The following is a 21,075-nucleotide window of genomic DNA, read 5'->3' as shown; positions in this document are numbered from 1 at the left end:
ATATCTATTTCTATGTATTTTTACAACTGTTGCATCCATCTGAAGTTTTAGATACCACCCAGTCATGTTTTAATATTTAAAGAGAAAGACTATCCAGTCTATGTGTCTGTATGTGTCTATTCCAGACACATTTTCTCTGTTTTTCCCCTTTTCTTATGCATCATGCTACCACTGCTAGAGTAGCAAAACTACAGTAATGATAAGATGGGTAGTAATGGGGTAGCATTGCTAACGGATATTCTCTGTGAGTGGAGGACTTAACTCCTCATCTGCAGAACCGGTATTGCAGGCCCTTTCACTTCATTTTAGCTGCATTGTCTCAGTTAAGAAGAAAAATTGAAAATACACGCTCAGGACCTAAAGCTGTCTTATCCTACTACAAAACTACATGAAGAATATCTTAACAAAAACTCGCCTTTTTTTTTTTTTTTTGTTATATTGTAGCATTTTTCCATTCTCTACAATAAAGTAGCACCTAAAAAGAAGAAAATTTGATGCAGCTTCTTATGCGATGCCCATCAGCACCATGTCTGTAATTCTGCTGTCAGTGGAATTTGCCTTCTTCCAAAAGCAGTGACATCTCCTTCTCTCCCTACTTTTCAGAACAGGCCAATATTGCCCCCAACTTGATGACTTGCTTCAACTTGCTTTTCAGCTCTTCTGAAGTGTGATCCAAGTTCCCATGGTTATGAAGGCAGTCCAACAATCTCCCTCCAGCACTGAACACTAACCCGTCTTTTCAGTAATCTATCACTGTAGCAGGATTTAAGAAATTAAATTGCAGTTAGTGAATTTAAACTCCAGTCAAAGGGTTTTACTCCACGAATGAACATGAAGTGTTGTCTACTACCTGAGCCAAGAGACACATAAATAACCTTAATCTGTTTTTATAAAATGCAAAATAACAGCAAAACACTACTCTTCAGCTATTTTTGAAAGCTGTGATTTTTACCATTTGTAGAAATTACTATAAATCATAGCACCTGAAAAAAATCTGCACTCGGTAACATTCTTATTAACAGTGATAAATCCCTGCTCTGCATGGCATGTCCTCTGGCTTTCTGCTCCGTTTCTGTTTCACTTCCAATCCTTCCTTCCTGTCCACCTTCTCTCCTGGTTCCAGTCTCCTCTGGGATTACCGAAAAATCTTGCCAAAAGCAGGAAATGCTGCCGACTGCCAGGAGCCAGCTTCGGTCACAAGTCCTTCTAAGAGTTAAACTGAATACGGTCTTGTTTTTAACTAAGAGCGTGACGAGACTGTCATTCTAGTCATCATAGATCTGAACCATGATACAGGAACACTCTTGAAGAGCATGCTCCACACCTGAGCCGTGTTTTACCTACGGTCGACCAATGCCAAAGCTGTTGGAAGTACCAAGACAACGCAACCTGCTCTCTGAGGAGATGGGTCCTTATAGTCAGAAGCTGGGAAGACCTTTTTATGCCTTACACCCTTATGCAAAGACATGTAATTCACGCAACCTCAAACTAAAATGTAAAAGTGAAACAATCCAAGTTAATCGTGCTTGGAAGTAGTTATTTAAGCACTGCATCACTGAGGATTTTTTTAAAAGTCATATCGATATTTCCCTAATAACATAATTAAAGTTACTCTTGACAAGCTCACATTCATTAACATAGTCTCCCGTCCTATTCACAAGAATATGGTAAATCAGCACACGTCTGAATTATCTTCTCTAAATAATAGGTTATAACAAGTAAGCAATTACAGAAACATTTACTCAAATCTAAGTTTTGAATTTCTTCCCTCTTATCTATATGTATTCATAAATGCAAGTTACATATATGAAAGTAAGGGCAGAGTTTAGTGTCAGACCAAGCAGCTGCGCCTGACAATGTGAAATCAACTGAAATAACCAGATGGTACACACCAAGTCCATATATATAGAAGAGACAAAACCATAGGTGGCTAATTTGCAACCTTAAAAAAAAAAAAAACCAGAAACTAAATAAAAAGGCATTTCTAATGCCTTTTTTCATTAAAAATGCCTTTGTTCTATGCAAACGCAAATTGTCTTGAAGTGCATAAATAAGCTCAGCTGTGTTGTGCAATGATTCCATTAACCTTGCAATCAAGCATTAAATTAAATTGCCTTGTTTGGATTTCCCTGCTGCAGGGGAAAATGTACCTTCTAAGGTCTGTGCTTTACGTTACGAGAGCCAACGAGTAAAAGCTTCACGACTAAACTTCTACAATTAATAACACAAGAAACCAAACAAGTAAGCATATTGCAAAAATGCCTCTGATAACTTTTTAATGATTAACCTTGTACTCAAAGGTTCATAGCCTTTCACGCTCATTCTCCCATGCATTCAGCCAACATCTGCTTTGAACGAGTTAAATGTAATCTTCATACGTTTTCTAGGTGTACCAATATAGCAACTCAGCAGTCCTGCTTGCTGCCTCCGTTCACAGAATGAAGAAAGTGATTCTTTACTGCACCGTTTTATTCAACTCCTCTTCCTTATGCCAACTTTCACCCTGGAAAACTGCTGCTCAAACCAAGATTAATTTTTTGTTTAAACTGCACATCACGATCACCCAGCAACCAAAGAGGAGCTATTTTTAAATCACTGCCCCATTGTTAGAGAAGTCTGATCTCCTGCGTAAGGTGAGTAGGCTCACATTCGAAATAGAAAAGACTAAATCAAAACAACACATAATAATGTCACCAACTCTGAGACCACGGGTAATTCTTCTGTGATCCCGTGTTGCAGCTAAATGGCTGGCCATACAGAGTCTTTATTGTGTGTAAAGTCCGTCCCCTCCATGTGAACTGAAAGAATGACTTTTCAAAGCTGAAACAATTGACATAACCTAAGGATTGCATTTCAGCGTGTCACGATCCCATTCTAAGTGGAATATATTTGAACGCACAAATAAACTCTCTTGTTGAACGTACGTAATTGCTCCTGATGTGTGGTGTCTTCAGGGAAGGAGCTTAGCAAATAAAATGAGAGAATAATTTACATACCAAGAAAAAGTGTTGCAAGCACAGAAAATACAGGACGGGAGAAGGAATCAATGACGAGGAATGCATCACTAGCTCTCCAGAAGGCTGACTCATTACTTAAACAATAATATAATTTATATTAGACCACTTCTGTGTTGTAAATAGATAGCTTTTACTAATGTGGCAATGTTCAGAAGCCACAGCAACGGATGAGGGTGATACTCGATTAGTCTTCAGTCGCATCACCAGGCGGCAATGCCTTCACCCACAGTCAAACAGGAGCGAGTGCTGTTGGCCGAGTACGGGTTTCAAGTTGCAAATTTCAGAAAGAGATACAAGCTCCTGAAAAATCCAGGCATATTTTACAGCTGGCAAGCATATGTTGACTTAGTAATTGAAACTGAGCTGAGATTCTCTGAGAGGTTTTAGTTCTTTTGTTTAGACTTACCATCCTGCTCTTTACTAATATCAAGAGAACACCAAAGCAAATTTAGTATGGCTTGCTTTGAAAACAAGGCTAGATTCTCCATCACTTGTATTTCCTTAGTAATCCATTCATCGCTATCAAGAAAATAACAGTCATATCGAACTCAGTCAACTGCATTATGTCCCAGCAAAGACTTATCAATAACAAAACAAAAAGAGAAAAAACCCTTTAGTTCAGAAATTGCTTCAAACCTGTAACTCAAAATCTGTGTTTTATACTTAGAGGCCCCTCCTGGAAGAAAAAGGATACGGTTCACTTCCTACATCAACAGTAACACTTACCAGGCTTTGGGTTTGGAAGGGAAAGAAGCAGCTATAGGCTGACGCCATTAAAAGCAAAAGTATTTAACCCATTTATCTCAGCTCTAACAGAATGTAAGTCTCATTCCTGTCCACCTCCCCAGCTTCCTTTATGATCGCACTCCCATAAATTATGGATTTTTAGTCCCCTAATTCTTGATCTTTGGCCCTGATCGTTTACACTGAATCACTGGACTTGGAAGAATCAGTGAAAATCTCTTTTATTTCAAACACTACGAAAATAGAAGTTTTACATTTTCTTGTGTTGCGTCCTGTCCGCAAAAACCCAGGTGAGATTTCAGCAAAGCAATCAGAAGACATAAAGTCAGTATTTATCCTGACACCTCCGTGAACATAAATCCTAAAATGCTCTGGAGAAGCTTATATCCACGTGTTCAGTATCTGAATTCCCAAAGCTATTTAATCTTAGAGATCCCACACGCATTAGATAGAGCGTGAATCAAATGCGCCGCTACGTGTGAGCATTTGCTGGATGAGACTTTACCTGTCAGCATCTCCGAGTCCCAGTGAAGTATTCCGCTGCATCGTCTCCCGCACCGCAGCCATGCCATCAGGCAGCCGGTTTAGCCTTCGAGTGTAGAGGCCCAGACCACCATCGGTCATATACCTTTAAAACAGCAAAACAAAATGTCACGTTTAGGAAAACAATAAGACTTTTAGCTATTGTAGCTCCTATCGTTTGCATGTTTTTAACTGTATATTGCAATTTCCCCACTTTCAAGTTACGAATATTACTCAGAATATGAAGCAAAGAAAACTTTATTCTTGATTAGATCAGAGATATTTTTTGCCTCTCATTGCTCTCCATCACATCTTGCACTCTCTCTCATCAACAAGAATTGAATTTCAGTGTAACTGTGACAAAGGAATACTACTTAAATTTCATTAAGGATGCCTAGATAGAAGTAATTTAATATTTGTGAATGCTATCATTAATGATCCCTTCCTGCCCCAAAAATGCATGGCTACCATCCTGACCTATTTTGTGTGGGCTAAGACAACACAATTGAAATCTCAAACCTTTTGCAAGTTAACTGCAAAAATCATGTTGAATTCATCCTAGATTTTGTCAATGATCCACGAACAATGAGTATCCCAAGATTTACTGCGAGAAATCAAAGTTGCAGCATGAATGAAAAGTTTTTTCAACCTTATTTTGGCTCCTACGCTGTACTCCGTCTGCAACTGTGACCTAGAGACATCTGCATTTAGAAAGTATTACTATTCTTGGATATTAATAAGTGCCAGGCATATATATGATACTTCACAAATTACTAAGATAGCATATTTCTTACCTTCTAGTTTAGACAAATAAAAAATGAATCTTAAATTGAACAGAAATGACACATGGTGGACAAGAATGGATAGAAGTTGTTGATCACCAGGAACAACTCCTCACGATAACTCAGGTTGCGTCATCCAGCATTTTTGCTGAAGTCTGTACCGATACAGACAGCAATAGCCATCACGTAATGTAACTTCAGGACGGGGGGGTAACCGAAAAAGAAAGTTCTAAAAACTTTACAAATACCCAGCACTTTGGTTTAGTTTACGAATAAAATCTTTGAATATATTAATGCTGAAATTAAGAAGTCACTCCAGTCTCCCCTTCTTGAATAGCTTCCTCAACAAGCTGCCCTACATCAATATCTCAATAACGTTTTACAATATTTTGTGGCATTTCACGACAGTAGTAGGTAAACAAGTTCCAAGTGTCAAAATAAAACAGGATAATTTTTCTCTTGGTTTAGCTTCGTTTCTTAAAGTATTTCTGACTACAGGTATATACGAGCTAGCTTTAAACTAGAAAGGCAAGTCCCATTCGCCTCTCAAGACGCTGGCACGGAGCAAGCTCTGTGCTACCACCACCAGCTCGTCAGCCCACGTATGCGAGCAGCGCCGACAGTTGTGTAAACACGCCATAAAGGTTTTCACACAGCTGAGACTGAAATAACTTTAACAACTCCAGCAATACGGCCGCTGTCTCTGCCATACCGCTGGACGTGTAACATACCTCACCGAGTTTGGAGTTGGTGGGGTTGTATCCTCTCAATCCTTTAGCCACTCTTAGCAACTCGACAGCAGCCCACAGAATAATATCCAGATACACAGGACACCTTCCTCTTGCTTAAGAGGACACAGAGCTTTTTCCCTAACAGCGAGGCACCCTCATCCGCAGCGAGAAAGGACAGATGCTCCTAGCTGCAGCCAGCGATGCCTCTGCTGGCGAGGCGGTACTGCAGCAGATGTACTTTACCCAAGTCAAATTCGACTGCTACTTTTACAAAAACGGGACGGTAAAGAGTCAAGAAGCCTTGCACAATCTGCTGGTTAGCTTTTCAGTTAGATGGATAAATCTGTACGGGGCCTTCCCAGGAAGGACTGAGGAGTCTCTCTGGGGAGTCTAACAAAGAGGTTGCTAAGCCCGCCAGGTCAGACACAAGAGTATTCTCCGTTCAGCAAATCTGTGGGGACACGATTCTCCAAACTCATAAACAAAGACTGTAAAAAGCACGAGGAGCAGTTGCACTGTAACCCACGTGGGATTCGCCTTAGGTCTAGCATTCCAACTTTTGTTTGACATAGTTTATAAATATTTTATCGTGGAAGAATATTTTTTTCCTTAAGCCACTAAAATAAAAGAAAGGGAAGGAAAGGAAAAGTGGAGCTTAAGACCATATTGTTATTCAAACATGCAAACAGCATTTTGCAAAAACATCTAATGTACATACGCTAATTGGTTTATTGCAGATACTTGTCTGCACATGAAACATGTTTCTGTATGAATACCCATTGCACACATACTGGAAAATGCAGCTTTGGGCTTCGCCGTCAGATTTCTGGCATATGACTAGTCCTTTGATAAAAAAGATCATCTACAGCTAAAATAGATTGTTCTCCATGCTTATTATGGAGAATATGTGAAATGAAATGTATTACACTTAAGAGTCAGCCATGCTGAAATCAGTGGAAAGCCTTTTCACTAGCATCAACAGATTCCACCCTCTACGCAGAAGCTCAGCAAGCTGATAGGTTAGAATAATTCTGCAGTTGCATCTAACTGAAAACTAACGGTCAGATTTTCATTGGTTTTCAGCACTCGTAAATCTTACAGAAGTCAATGGAAGCCGGATGCCTTTGGCACCTTTGGCAACTAGATCGTGAGTTTTTCTAACCGAGACCCCGTAAAAAAGCACAGACACAGACGACGACTTTTACCCGCTATACCAATAGGACAAGTTTCTTACATGCCAGAACAACACAAGATGGATTTTTGTATTTTGAAACAGGTTTGTGTAATCACAGATTGAAAGGTTTATATCTTATTTTTATTACACGCCACGTCCTCTCCCCCGGAATGTTTAATTCCAAAAAGGTGCCAAAACCAATGATGCCTGAAGTCCTGCATGCAACAGGGAGGTGAAAAGAAGAAGGAAAGGTACTGGTTTCTAAATTCTGTGGAGAAAAAAACACATCTACAATAAATACACTTTAAAATAAATGAACAAAAAAAATTCTCTACTATCCATTGGTTAGTACAGAGGAGATTAAAAGTGACCGGTGCCACAAACCTCCAGCCGTTCCTTTCTTTTCCTTCCTCTCCATCCCTTCAAACTGCCCTGCCTCTCAGAAACCATCTTGCCTTTATAAATACAACATCACTACTGCTGCAGATTTTTGCTTTATGAGAAAGGAGAATATAATGAAGGTATATTTTTCTAAAGACAATCTTATAAACTTTTACTCAGGGAGGAATAAAACCAGGAAATATTATCCTGCCTGTGTATAATTCTAACAGTACTCAAGGCTATCTGAATTTATTGCCCTATCGTAGATCTACACAATGCGGAATGCCAGTATACTAGCCTCTCCTCTGCAACGACCCGTTGTAGTCCAAACTATCGTATTAGGCCAGTTATTGATGAGGTACAATTTTGTTGACTTTCTTATTAAAAAACCTGACAAATTTGTACTAGATGCCTTGCTAGATTCATGAATCCCAAGAACTCTACAAACACATTCAGTGCAAAACCAAGAACTTTGAAGTATTTTTCTACTTGCCCCAAAATAAGAGAAAGTTTAAACGTATGATCTGGGAAAAAGCGTAGCATCCAGACTCTGCGACTTTTATACAGATGGGTAAATTCTACATGTTCAAAAAAATTTAATAGCTCAGATGCTTTAGGAATGGTACCAACAGCCAACGGGGAATGACTGCCTTTAATGAAGTCGAACATAGTAACGCGTAATGAATGGACAGCGATGACATTGGTTAAAAGGCGTTTCTAATCTTTTCGGAAATTAATGCTCAATATTCATCTCTACAGTTTTACTCTTCATCAGCAAGGAAACCAAATTAACCAAACTTCTTTGAATGTGAAAAGGTTCAGGTTAAACAAGAGCAGTATTATGCACTTCTAACACACAACTGGAACTTACAGCCCACTTTCTAAGTGACACTTTTTTTCTATAAGAAAGTGGCTCCCTGCCCTGTATTACAGGCATAAAGTAATTTGCTTTGGAGTTCCCTGGACAACCAGGACCTTGAAACGTCTCTTTTCTTTAGCCAAATACACCCTTTCTGTGCCTCTGAAATTCTGAATACCGTAATAAGTCCTTCCAAGCGCAGTATTTTTAGGGTATTTCTGATGCTGAAGTGATTTATTTCCCTTTCCTGAAAGGCACGCTGAGGAAACAGGAACGGGTTATGCCAGGGATCAGTAAAACCCAGCAGTCTGAGTCACTTGACTTCTGTCCACACTCCCTACTTACCCACGCATACAGCCAGCCAACAGCACACCTACTTTTATGGTCTGACAACTCTACCACTTCATATATATTCATTTCACCCCTTAATGTATGAATATGAATTTTCCAATTTTGAAAAGAGATAGCCGAAGGACAGGCATTCTTAAGTATTAGGAAAAGGAGGAGCAGCAGGTAAATCAGCAGCACACAACAGACCAGGCAAGCCTACCTGACCTGCTCAACATCGCGTGGCTCCGTAATCCCAAAACCCACAAGCAGGAGAGCAGCAACGTGCCCCAAACCCGGAGCTGACTCTGGCATCCCAGGTGCTCCCGCCTTCCTCTTGGCGCTTTGCATTCAAGCTTAGTTTGGAAATAGCTGCCCAGGTGCCTCCTGGCAGAAGACTTGCCCAGCAACCCAAGTGCTTGAAACTTGAAGAAACAAAAAGCTTGTAGGAATTACAGCTTTTGGATTATTCCGTGCATCAACATCCTCTTTGATACACAAAGGCGTTCTCTTGTAGCCGCAGCAATAACACTGTTATCCTTAATGTTTTCCTTTAAATGTTTATTTTCGTAGGCTTTACCTGCCTCGTCATTACAGTCAGTTAAATGAGATCAAGAGGCTTAACAAGCTTTGAGTTTCAAAGAGGGACTCTAACTTTGCCAGTCGCTAAAAAACAACGGCAGAAAATTCTCCACTGCTGTTTCTGAAATATGATAAATGTAATCGAAAGGATCCTGTTACTGCAACCAGGAATATGTTCTAAATCCGACTTAAAAAGGAATGCTAGCCTAACGGCAGGATGATGACAACCCCAAATTTCTCAGTTTAGCATAAATTTGGTCTGCATTTTCCATCATGACATTGGAATTAGACCATATGATCTTTCCCCATGTTTCGCCCCCAAAGTCTTTCACCCATTACTCTTGCCTGACCACTCTCCGTTACAATGCCCACTGCTTCGGCACAGTACTTGATACCTCTATAACCAAAGGGTTGCGCGTCTACCCTGTCTACAAGCCTGCGGCTGGTTTAAATGCCATTCTTTGACCCACGCGAATGTCAACAAAGGCGTTCAGGAACAGGATTAGGTCCCCAGCTTTCAGGTTGGGACTGCTAATACAATGCCCAAATCCCTAACATTAGATCAAATATTCGGTTTCAGGTTCATAGAAGCACGAACCTATCGCTCATTTCATTTAAAATTCAATTTTATATTTAAGGCAGCCTACAGTTTATAAATTAATAGACTTTTACTAATAATCAGTGACTATTTGCAATTAACGTACTAATGAATGAAGTATGAATTGGTTTGAAGATGCTCAAACCCAAACATGGAGTAAACCCCCAAAAACCATAAATGACTTGCAGTCTCAAAAATCCTAATCACCGCTGGGAAGAAGGAGATGCCTGTTCCACCAATGGGTAAGACAGGAAAAATGAGATTATGCAAAACTTAATAAGGATATTTTAGTTTCATAGTTTACTTGGAGAAACTGCTCACCTGTAAATCTCTAATAACGTGAATGGTAGCTGCTTACTCACACAGTCCAAACTAGTCTAGAGGCAAAACAAGTTCACCCCCGTTAACTACTTAATCCCCAGAGCTTTTTCTGGGGAAAAAAGAAGAAATGTACAGAAAGAAGTGGCTTCTGTGAAATCAGTACTTTTCTATTTGGAGATGTAATTAAACTGCCTGGCACATAAGTCATTCAGGAGCCATCAGATAGCAATTTTGGGGCACTGCTGCTCAGGGCTAAATTTATTTCTACCTGTCTTCTCAGCTGGGTCTCCCTTTCAAGAAGTCTGCAGGCTTGTTACTATAAAACTTGCATTTGCTAAGGGAAGGAATTCCAAGAACAGCATAGCCAGGAAGGGACTTGAGAGGCTGCTGCCACTACGAGTCAAATCTCATACGTGCCCCCACAGCTGTTCCTTCCAGGACAATGGTTTCTCATCGAGGGTCTGAAGAAACTGGTTTCCTGTGGAATGAGCAGCCTTAGATGTAGTTTAAAAGAAACCGTCAGTATGTAAGAGAAGAAAATTACATCAAAAGAAAGCATCCCTCGAATCACTGCATCCATTCCTGTTCCAGAGGAGACTTTTCTACTATATGATCCTCTTTCCAACACTCACTCAGCCTGTCTGCCAAGTGCACCTTAAGGTTAAAATCACCTTCCTCTCAGGGAAAAGGCTTGCTCCACCACTGCTTTTAAAATTCTTTTACAAATCTAGTCAGCCCATTCAAGATGACGACACGGATTAGGCACTGAAAAGCATCCATTTAAGGTAGCTGGACTTTCAAAAGCTAGGGTTAGTAGAATAAGATTATATTGATATTTTTATATTAAATATAAATATTATTTTATGTTCTCCTTGCTTGCCTCAATTTCTCTCCCTTTCTTTAGGCTGTTAATGAGAAGAAAGGACAGGTTAAAACTTTACTTATTCCTCTTCATCTATCTTGGAGCTGAACGGCCCTTCAGAAATGAATGAAGCGCTGCATCTTGAAAGAGGACTCTGGCTACGGCAATGAGACTTTAAATGCCAATATTAACTATTAACAGTCCCCAAAGCAGACTTCAAAGAAGCCAGGTGATTAACATATGTACAAGAAGATAGCAAGACCTGAGAAAACTCATGGGAAGAGACTAGGACAGATCCTCCCCAGATTTCACAGAGGAATTTGGGCAGTGGCTCTTCAATGACTTTGCTAAGAGACGCGAGGTCTTCCTTAGAGCATTAGGACTTCATTAGGATTAGAAGAATCTTTCCCCTTGTAACCAAATGACCAGTAAAAGCTTAATTATTTTTAAGATGCAATTTCACTTAACTATATTTATTGACATTTCCCACATTTTTCCCAAATTATATCTTTGAACTAAACCTGCTCAGAAATCATCTGGTGAGAACATTAGATTAACTTAGAAGTCAATCCTAAATTGTGTGATGTAGAGGCCTTGGCTCAGAGCTGCGAGCATTGCCTGTATGCAGGAGTCAGGGCACGGCAGATGTTAAGTCTGGGGTCTATGGCAAAGCCTCTCTAGCCCCAATCTATGTCCAGCACACCCACATTAAAGGTACGAAAGCACAAAAGGGTAATTAACAACAACAAAAAAATTGCTCCCTTCTCTGAGAGGATTAAAATCTCACAGAAGAATTTGTCTGACAGCCAGACTAAATGCTCTCCAGAGGGTGGAAAAGGGCATCAGGCATCCAACTTGCTGAAGCTGGGCCAGTGGGCAGTGAAACCCAAATGGGTCACTACGCTGGAAGGGTCACCCGTATGAAGGAGAGTAAATCACAGCACAGCCATTACGGCACTTCGAAGGAGGAAGGATTAAGCCCTGGGGTTGCAATTCCCTGCTGGTTTCTGAAGTTTACCCTGTCATTCGCTAACATAAAATGGATGACCCATCCTGGGAGAGGTGACCAGAGATGGTAACCTGTCAAAATGAGGTAGACAGGACTGGAAAACACCCAAGAGGTCAATCCTCTCAGGTGTGCAGATGTCACTCTGGACCCCAGTGAAACACGGGTGGAAACTAATTACTTAAGGGAGGACAACGATCACACCCACCAAGCACGGGTGGCCAGGCTGGAGCAAGCTGAAGATCTACCAGAATCAGGCTGCTGATCAACAGGGTTTTGCATGTACCACGTTTGATTTCAATGCCTAAATCCTTTCTCAGAATCTATTTCAATGAAAATCATAGAAATAAGCTATAGAATAAGTGATCCGTTTTGCGTCGTCCTCTTCAATTTTGTTAGGGAGAGGAACGACACGGGACGAAGGAGTAGTAACAAGGGAGTGCTGCTTCTCCACAGGTTCTCAGCAAGGTCAGCAGCGGAGGAAGATTCACTCCACAGAGACTTTCCACTCCCTCATGCCTACTCCTTTCCTGCAGATGATCCACATCGACAAACTGTGTATGACTGCATCTCCCTCTACTGGCTAGCCCCAGAGCAGGACCATATTTTGTCCTTCAGAGGCTGTCCTTTTGCTCAAATTACAAAAACCTGTTCGCACTGAAACAGCAGTTCAAACCCTGTGGAGGTGTTTATTACAGAAACAAGCCCAGAGTGGGATAATGGCTATTAAATGGTATTTTGGTAGTCATTGACAGTACGTACAAGTACGCAAAAAATACCACAACTTGTGAGTTCGTTTCACTGTCAAACACTACATGTGACCCAACGTGGCCCTTTTTAGCAGTATACTGAATAAAAAGCTTGATTCCAGCTGACCTCTAAGGTTATGACTTATATGCCTCCGATGTCTTCCTATACTGAATCCTACACTGCAAGAAAACTTCTATGAGAGCATGTTGTCTGAGATTTCATTTATGATAAATGATCAAAAACTGTTTTATTGATGGACCTGACACCAGAACTATTCCTGAACTGGGTGCAATATTTAAGAATATTTCAAATAACATGCAACATTAACAATATTGAAAATGCTTATGTAATATTCTAATCATGTCTCCTGTAAAGATCTTTAAGTACAGTTCTTGGAACAAGAATATTGTTTTATTTTAAACACTGCCATCATTTTTTCTTTCCATTCTCACAGCGCCAGGACATCTATGACTTCAAATCCAAAAGCTAGTTCTGAACCAGTTTCAACATCGCTTACTACGAAGTCGGGTTAAGGTTTCCTAATACCTTTTTGTAAAAGTCAAAATTTTGAGTTTGCTTGCCTGACCCCTTTGTCATTTGTGTTAATTATCTATTTACCATATATAGCTACTATTCTGCAACGTTCAAAAGATCAAAATGTAAGAATCCAGTCCTAGCAAGACAAAAGGCAGTTCAAACAAACACTGCTCAAACAGAGAAGAAAAATAAAATAAACCTCCAAATGATTCTTAGTCATGTTGAAGTGTTATAGCCATATAAGGAATGCAGTTTTACCCATCCACTGTATTTAGATGGAATCTTATCACTAAAATCATACCATTTAAAGAGCACTGACCAGCAAAATGACTAACCCACTGTAACTCAAAGCGTACAGAAAAAATACAGTGGTGATCACCACGGCAAAAAATAGGTCAGAAAAGACTATTGCTACCATTGAATCCATGCAGAGGGTGAACAGGTTCTCATTCAGACCGTGATTGGCTCAGCCACTCTTGATTTCCAGCTAGCCATGCGTTACCTGGAGCAGCAACCATTCCTGTTGCCGACAGCTTAGAAGGAAATGGTTTCTCTTTACTACTGTTACCAAGAACAAATTCTCATTAGCAGCAAACTGCATAGTCCTCCTTTCCTTTCTCTAAAACCTCAGACCAAGTGAAGGTCTGTTACGCCACATATGAGCCTGACATCTGAAAAAGATGCGTCGCTGTCTGACAAATAGAACAAAATCAAGCAGCTGAGCCGCAAGAATCCTACAAATATCAATGACACTTCAACATTCAGTGAAATCAGTCCTCAATTTCAGCTCTTCATATCAAACTCTTCTTTGCCTCCAAACTGATATAACTCCTAGATTTCAGCCTACAAGAGAACTCTATTTCAGTGATGGTTTTGGTCCATGTTACTCAAGGGTAGACAGGCCTCGGCACCACAAAGGTGATTTCTACCCAGGGCACAATGCTTTTGTGTGGGTTTGATCGACCGGAGCAGAAGCAGAGGGTAAAGCCTAAGCCTGATTCCCCAGCCCAGAGTGACCTGCTCTCCCTTTTTGCATCCTTTCATCCATGTTCTCAATTCACCTGCTCGCAAAAAGATCCCTGGGGAGCACAAAGGCTTGAATAAACAAGCAGGAATCGTAATCCCGTGAGCATCGCGCGCACAGGCACATTAAGACGTTGTGAAAACAGAGATCTGGAATGGGAATGTATCATCCCCAAAGCATCAAATAAATGGGGAGGTTAATAAAACGGTAAAAAGTCTTCCCCTGCCCCACAACAGCTGCTGCACCCATGGGAGGTCGCTCCAAGGGGAATTTTAGCATAGGGCCCCTGAACATCGTACGTAGGCTGAGCCCTTCTGTCCTCATCTAATAGCTGAGGGAGCAGTTCACTGCCAGGCTGGCTAATTGAGGTACGAGAGAGTCACTAGGTAACTTCTCTTAATGAGATACTCTCAAAAGAACGAGCTGGGCATGCCCCAAAGCCCAGCCTGGCATGCAGCACACCATGGTCCACGCACGGGGCCACTCGCATCTGCCCTGCCACGAAGTTCAGGCTCTAGGGTGGCTGAGCTGTCAAATCATCAAATCTACATTTTGTTGGAACATAGCTGGAAAAAGCCGTGCTTCTGCAAAGAATTGTTTTGACAAGCTGTGTTTGTGGACCCAAAGCCGTTTCCTGAGAAAATTTGTGACCAGCACTAATCGGTATATCCACGCTGTTAATTCTGCATAGAAAGCCGAAAGCACTAGGGTAATGAAAACAGGGGCAGAGGATTAATTAAATGAAAAGAAAAGAATTTTAAGAGGCCTTTCTGACCAACAGCTCTGGCGCTCCATTCCAAGGACAGATAAAAAGGAAATTTAGGAATGCGTACGCTAGTAGCTAGAGGGAGACTGAAGCAGACAAAACCTTCCGAACAAACCCAAAAAAGCCGTGAGAGTTAACGTCCCCACCTGGGACAATCTTTGGGGTGGATGGGTGAGACAATTGCGGGCTTTGAGGTGCCACTTTCCGAGGAGGCTCTGGAGCTCAGCCAACCGCCCCGGGAGGTAGTTGGGTTGGGTGCGAGGATCCCCACCTCGCACAAATCCTGGTCCTGCTGCTTGGTCGTTCGGTTGATGTTTTAGCTCCCACAATAAGACAACTTCTTACCTTTGATCCGCCCCCGGAGACTTTCTTAGTTTAAGAGATATTTTCTGCCCGTTTGGAAAAGATACTCCTTCTAACCCTATGAAAGCAATCCTGGTGTCTGCCAGAGCTCTGCTTGAACAGACTTACTAAAGAAGGCCAAACGAAACTTCCCATGACCCAGTACATTTCAGAGAAAGCATCAGGATCACAGGGCTAAAAGAGTTTATCTTGGCTATTGGATTTATTTTGGCTGTAACAAATATTTTGGCTTCCTTCCCTATCAGTTTGCCAACGAAAACACAGATCCAAGGTTTTCAGACTGCAGGATTGTAGCAATTCTGAAAAATGACAAAGTGAAACACATACCAGCTAATAAAGAGCTATTCATGCTATAAATGCCCTCTTGTGCTGCTTTCCACATACTGTAACTCAGCTTCTGGAGACATCAGGCCTGTTCGCCCTAACAGTGATCTCAGAGAGCTGCTCTGCAGCAAGTCACACGGATGCTTTCTTTACGTGCAACCTCTCCGATTTCTCAGCGGTGCATTACTCCTCTCCCACAAAGACACAATGCTATCCTATTTTTTTTATCATTGGGAATAAACCGACATCGGGCACGATAACCTATGAAACAGGCTACCAAAACATCTGTTGGTACTGGACATGGTAATCCAGCATTATTAGGTGTCAGTGAGATTCACCAAAGTCAACACCCTCATTTTTTTATCTCTCTTCATTATATCCAACGCTGTTATTGCAATTCCATACTGCAATACTCCCTTCTCGGGGAATCCACACGCACGATTCATCTCCGCAGACTATGTAACCCCAGCACTGTGGGGCTGCTTCCAGGAATGCTCCCTCCAAACGCCCACCGACGCAGCAAACGAGAAGATGTTCAAACCGCCCAACCTCCAAACCCTGCCCACAACCTGGAAACGGAGCGGGATCTTTCTGATGATGGATTGACCTACAATACACATTCTGCCCTTCCAACTTCGCCAATGACTACACAGTGCTACATAAATCAATGAACCGACTTGCATCACTTAGCAAAATAGGCTTCTGTAGCTAAAGGCAAAAGATGCGGAAAAGAAAAAGACATTTGTTCACATAATTCTTCTTGTCCTAGGAACTTTAAATTGAGATCTCATTTCTTAATCTGTGGCTGGTTATTTGAGTAAAAACCTGAAAGTTACCTCCCTCCTTTAAAAACTAGTAGGAAATAAGAGCCAGGTACTCAGTTAAAGATGTTCTAACACCCAAGACTAGGAGTGAGGTGTTGTGGAGCGTATAACTCTTCTGCTAAATGTTACGTTCACCATTCTTGGTACATAACTCACAGCTTTGGTGACAGAGGTACCAACTGGCAAAAACATTTTATTACATTATTAGTACCTTAGACCCAGAATCCAAAGACCACTTTTGTATTTTCAGACTATGGAGACTTCCATTTTTTACCCTACAGGATGACCAGATAGACACAGAAAAGGAAAAGATACACAGAGATGAGTGAAGGCACAGATTTCTCTGGAAATACCATTCAAAAACTCAACAGCTTTCTTACTCTTTCCTTTTTCAGCCTGGAATCTGAACTTTATTCACTAAGTAAAGATCTGCAAAGACTGGGGCTCCTCTAGGATATGAGCAGCAGAAGCCTGAACTGACACAATTCTGCCAGCGATGCTTCTCAGCTCATACTCCAAGTGTTTTATAAAAACTATGGTGCTACTCAGAATTTATCTTCCTCAATTCTAGACCAAAATAACAGCCATGAGTCTGCATAAAAGTCATAGTCCAGAGGAAAAGCAATAACTGTTACTACAACAAACATTGCAAAACTCAAGTGTAAGTTGATTTATTTGAGGAAAACACGAGGCGCTTTAGTGATATGATAGACATTATTGATGCAGCAACAGTTACTGGTGCTTTATCTGAAATCAAACTTTATACTGGCTTTTGCATCAGCTTCTTTACTATATGCTTCCCTAACAAAGAATTAAAAAATAAAGTGTCTGGCTTTACAAAAAAGACAGTGTGAAAACATCCAAATATTCACAGTGGACAGAATTAATGGACGTTTCCAGGCTGCGTAACTTAACTGGTTAAGTTAGTGAAAAAGCAGCAGCTGGATTCCAAGCTTTCTATTTCAGTAAGAGACACTAAATCTTCCAAATAAGCCAATGCTACAAGAAATGTCACTTATAAAAAAATTACAGAAAAGCAAAGGATGTAAGACAGCCTGACAGGGAAAAGGCTGCCACAAAAATAAATATGCCACTTACATCTCAAAGATCAGTTTTAACATCAATCTAACGCTGATGTACGTAAGCTAAGAAAAAAAAAAAAGACTGTACTTTCCAGAAGGAATTGGAAAGAGACATTGAATTGAACACTGACTTTGGAGCAAAGAACAAATGCTTGTTCCAATCAAGGCAGAGGCAAAACATTGATATAAAACCTTGTTAATAATTGTCTATAGGTTCATATTTCTGCACACTAACTTGTTCTTTAGACTTTATTTTGCCTGTACAACTACTTTACCCTACACAGCGATGTACACTCATTCCCTTCCCATGAACTGTCCCTAAAAGTTCAGACAGCAAAAGGCTTTAGTAAAAGTACAGAAAATGCCTCACTTTCTCCATCTTGTGGGCATAAATGAAAGTTGCAGCATGTGTTTGACTCGACCACAATGAACCCTGACTCAGGAAAACATTTAATCACGTGCAAGGGTGTGTTCATACATAGGAATATTTTCTTAACATGCACTTAAAACTTAAATCACGTACTTGAATCCCACCGACTAAATTAACTGTGATAACGAACTGTCCCTCCAAATGCTCATTAAAACTAGCAGGATATCTTTGGGTTTTTTGTCTTTCTCCAAAATAATCACGGGAATACAGCATCATTAAATACAACCGACAAATCACGTATAGTACTTAAGAAGAAAAGACACTCACCCACTCGTGATGTCATCCGCTCTGATGTTCTTGCCCAGCACATCCCCATCGCTCATATAGCCAGTGGCATCCATGGCGATGCCTTCCAGATCGATTTCATCGCTTCCCTTGTCCGAGATGTCCACGTGGCAGACGCTGCTACCGCGAGACGCTAGCTGCCTCCGCAAAGGTGCCGAATACATGTAGCGTCCTGCCTCCGCGTTGATGAAGCGGCTGGCGTTCCCCCGCGGAGGATACCCGTTGCCCATCGACGGAGCATCGCCTGCCTGCAGGCGAGGGCTGGACTGCCCCAGTCTCCACGACAAGGGGGTCGGGCGTCCCGTCAAGCTGAGAATGCTGCGGCCGCTTATCTCGGTAGTGACATTGGTGTCAAACGTAGTTTCCAACGTGCTTCAAAAAAGAAACGCGTTTGATTAAGCTTGGCCTGCTATGGGGAGCGCCGTGAGATTTCAGGTGATTGCAAGACCCTACACCCTGAACACTCACCAAGTTACACAGTGTAAGTAACAGCGTTAACAGAATTTACCTGCTACAACGCCTGGAGAGAGTTAGGTCCATTCCCCCAATACTGTTCTTAAATAACGATACTCTTGCACCCAGGCCAAGTGTTCAACATATACGTGAGAAGACTTAAGCAGAAACTTTTTAATGGATTATCCACAGTATCAAAGCATAAACTTTCCATCTTCAGTCATATATAACTCTATTATAGCATGGTTTTGCCACTCCAGGCAAGGGAGTGGGATATTAAGCTGACTACAGGAAAACCAGCTGAAGTACCATTTTTCTGATGTATTTTCTTTTTTGGCTGCATTCATGAAAAGTCCTAAAGCTCTGGAGACATGTCCAGCACCAAGGCAGTAGCTATTTCTACACTGAAGAAAGGATTAAATGAAAAAATAAGAAGAAAGGCAAAACAAATTTGTTTTTCAAAATATATTTTGTATATTCATGAATTGAATATTTTTTTCAAAATATTGATAATATTTATACAGAGCTCTGGTTACAAAAGCGGTTTAGGTCACAGCCTCGAAATACAGTTTTTTGAGAAGCATCAGCTGTATGAAAGCTTCCATTTCCCACGACTGAACGTGTGAATACGTTGCATCCCTTCCAACAGTAACGCTAGTATGGTCTGCCTATGGTCTGAGAACGCTGTGACCGCTTATCTCGGCAGTGACGCTGGTGTCAAAAGTAGTTTCCAATGTGCTTAAAAAAAATAAATGCATTTAATTAAATGTTGCCTGCTATATGGAACCTTAAAAATGGGACTGCTACACCATGAGATTTCAGGTGATGCGCATCGATTGCAAGACTACACCCTGAACACTCGCAGCTTAGTTGCGGGTAATTTATTTGCAGCTAATCTGTAGCTGCAACTCCTCTTACCCACATGAGCTCCTCTTTTCCTTTCCTGCTCAACTGACTTGGTGTTATTTTTTTTTTTTTATTGTGGATATTTGTTAAAATAAGCAGCATTGTACTATTTGCGATATAATGTTATATATACACTGCAAAAACCTTTGTATCCTCCGGTTATAGTAATCAAATCATAATGAGCTGTCACATTAATTGAAATTTGAAAAGAAAAAGAGCATGGGGAGTTCATCTTTGCAAGCTCTGCCTCAGTTTAGATACAAAGCCAAAACACAAAGTGTTCCCTCAATGAACTCATTTAGGGCTGAAGGCTGTAAAGCGCTGAGCTCTAAGTAGGACCCCGACCTCATTAGGGGCCAAACAGCTTATTCTCTCGAGCCTCCCGTTCAACACTGAAAAGATCTGAGTCACAGAATGTTTAAATGTAATAACAGCCTTTGTTTATTTAGAGCATATTTTAAATACTGAAGATTTCCAAATGCTGCTTTACAAAGAAAAAGCAGTTATATACATGGATGACTAATACTATTAGAAAAATTTGTTTGTCCAAAGATTGGTCAGGAATTCAAGTTATGCACTTGATAAAGTGGGTCAGGCACAGTTCACCTGCTCATTTAAACAAAATGTTACACATCGGGGAGAGGGGTGTAATGCACTGAAGTTCTTCAAGAGTAAGACGAAGAAACATTTTAAACTGTAACCTATATTCAAACATCACCTAACACATTTAACAAGCACTGATTATCCTCCACCTTTGATTCTATATACAACCTGCCACCACCAATTACTCATCCTACAGCTCGATAAACACTGAACGTTATTCAGAATCCGTGCTTTAGAGACAAAAAGTACAGGATCGGTATCTTCCACTGTCAGCGTTAGCCATTTTTCAAGGATGCAACCCAGCCAGATCTGAGAGATGTAAAGTAAGAGCACCATGATTTCCATTTTCTCATAAACAAAGTCATGCCATTACCTGTGAGTGACCTGGGTTCCCCGTAAACTGGACATCGTTTCCTCTAAGTTCTGTCGAAGGTCGGCAATGTTTTTCACCGTTCGTAACCGCCGAGTTTCTGGATCCTCTCCTACAGGGAAAATCAACCATGAGAAAGGATAAGGCGGGAAACAGCACAGAACTGAGCTATTACCTCTGCCTGAATCTGACTCAAACACATTTTTTCCCTGACTTTCTGTTATTTAACACTCTAAACTGATTACGATGGAGATACCGTTCCCCTGTGGCAGGCACTTGCTGTTGCCGCAGCCGGACTGAGAACGAGCTCTGCACTGTTAACTTTATTTCACAGGCTGCCTCTGCACCAGATGTTTCTGTATTGTCATTTCCCTATATGACCCAATTTAAATTCTGGGTAACTTTCAACCTCATTAGAAGACACACTCCATCAATACCACCCTTTCCATCTC

At 41.0% G+C, this 21,075-nt stretch overlaps 1 protein-coding gene across 4 annotated transcripts in view; it reads right to left on the bottom strand.

The window, feature by feature from the left end:
• The window catches only part of NAV2 (neuron navigator 2), a 416,926-nt gene that overhangs the window by 82,250 nt on the left and 313,601 nt on the right, over positions 1–21,075 (bottom strand). For all 4 annotated transcript variants that reach the window (XM_010563702.1, XM_010563699.1, XM_010563700.1 and 1 more), the window contains 3 exons: positions 20,627–20,735; positions 18,274–18,663; positions 4,267–4,389 (listed from right to left, as the gene is read on the bottom strand). In XM_010563702.1, coding sequence (XP_010562004.1) covers positions 4,267–4,389; positions 18,274–18,663; positions 20,627–20,735 — 622 coding nt within the window. The remainder of the gene's footprint in view (positions 1–4,266; positions 4,390–18,273; positions 18,664–20,626; positions 20,736–21,075) is intronic.

This window comes from Haliaeetus leucocephalus, unplaced genomic scaffold (genome assembly GCF_000737465.1).
Source record: "Haliaeetus leucocephalus isolate CR32 unplaced genomic scaffold, Haliaeetus_leucocephalus-4.0 Scaffold173, whole genome shotgun sequence".
Lineage (NCBI taxonomy): Eukaryota > Metazoa > Chordata > Aves > Accipitriformes > Accipitridae > Haliaeetus > Haliaeetus leucocephalus.
The sequence above is the reverse complement of the archived record's forward strand: the minus strand, read 5'-3'. Positions and strand labels throughout refer to the sequence as shown.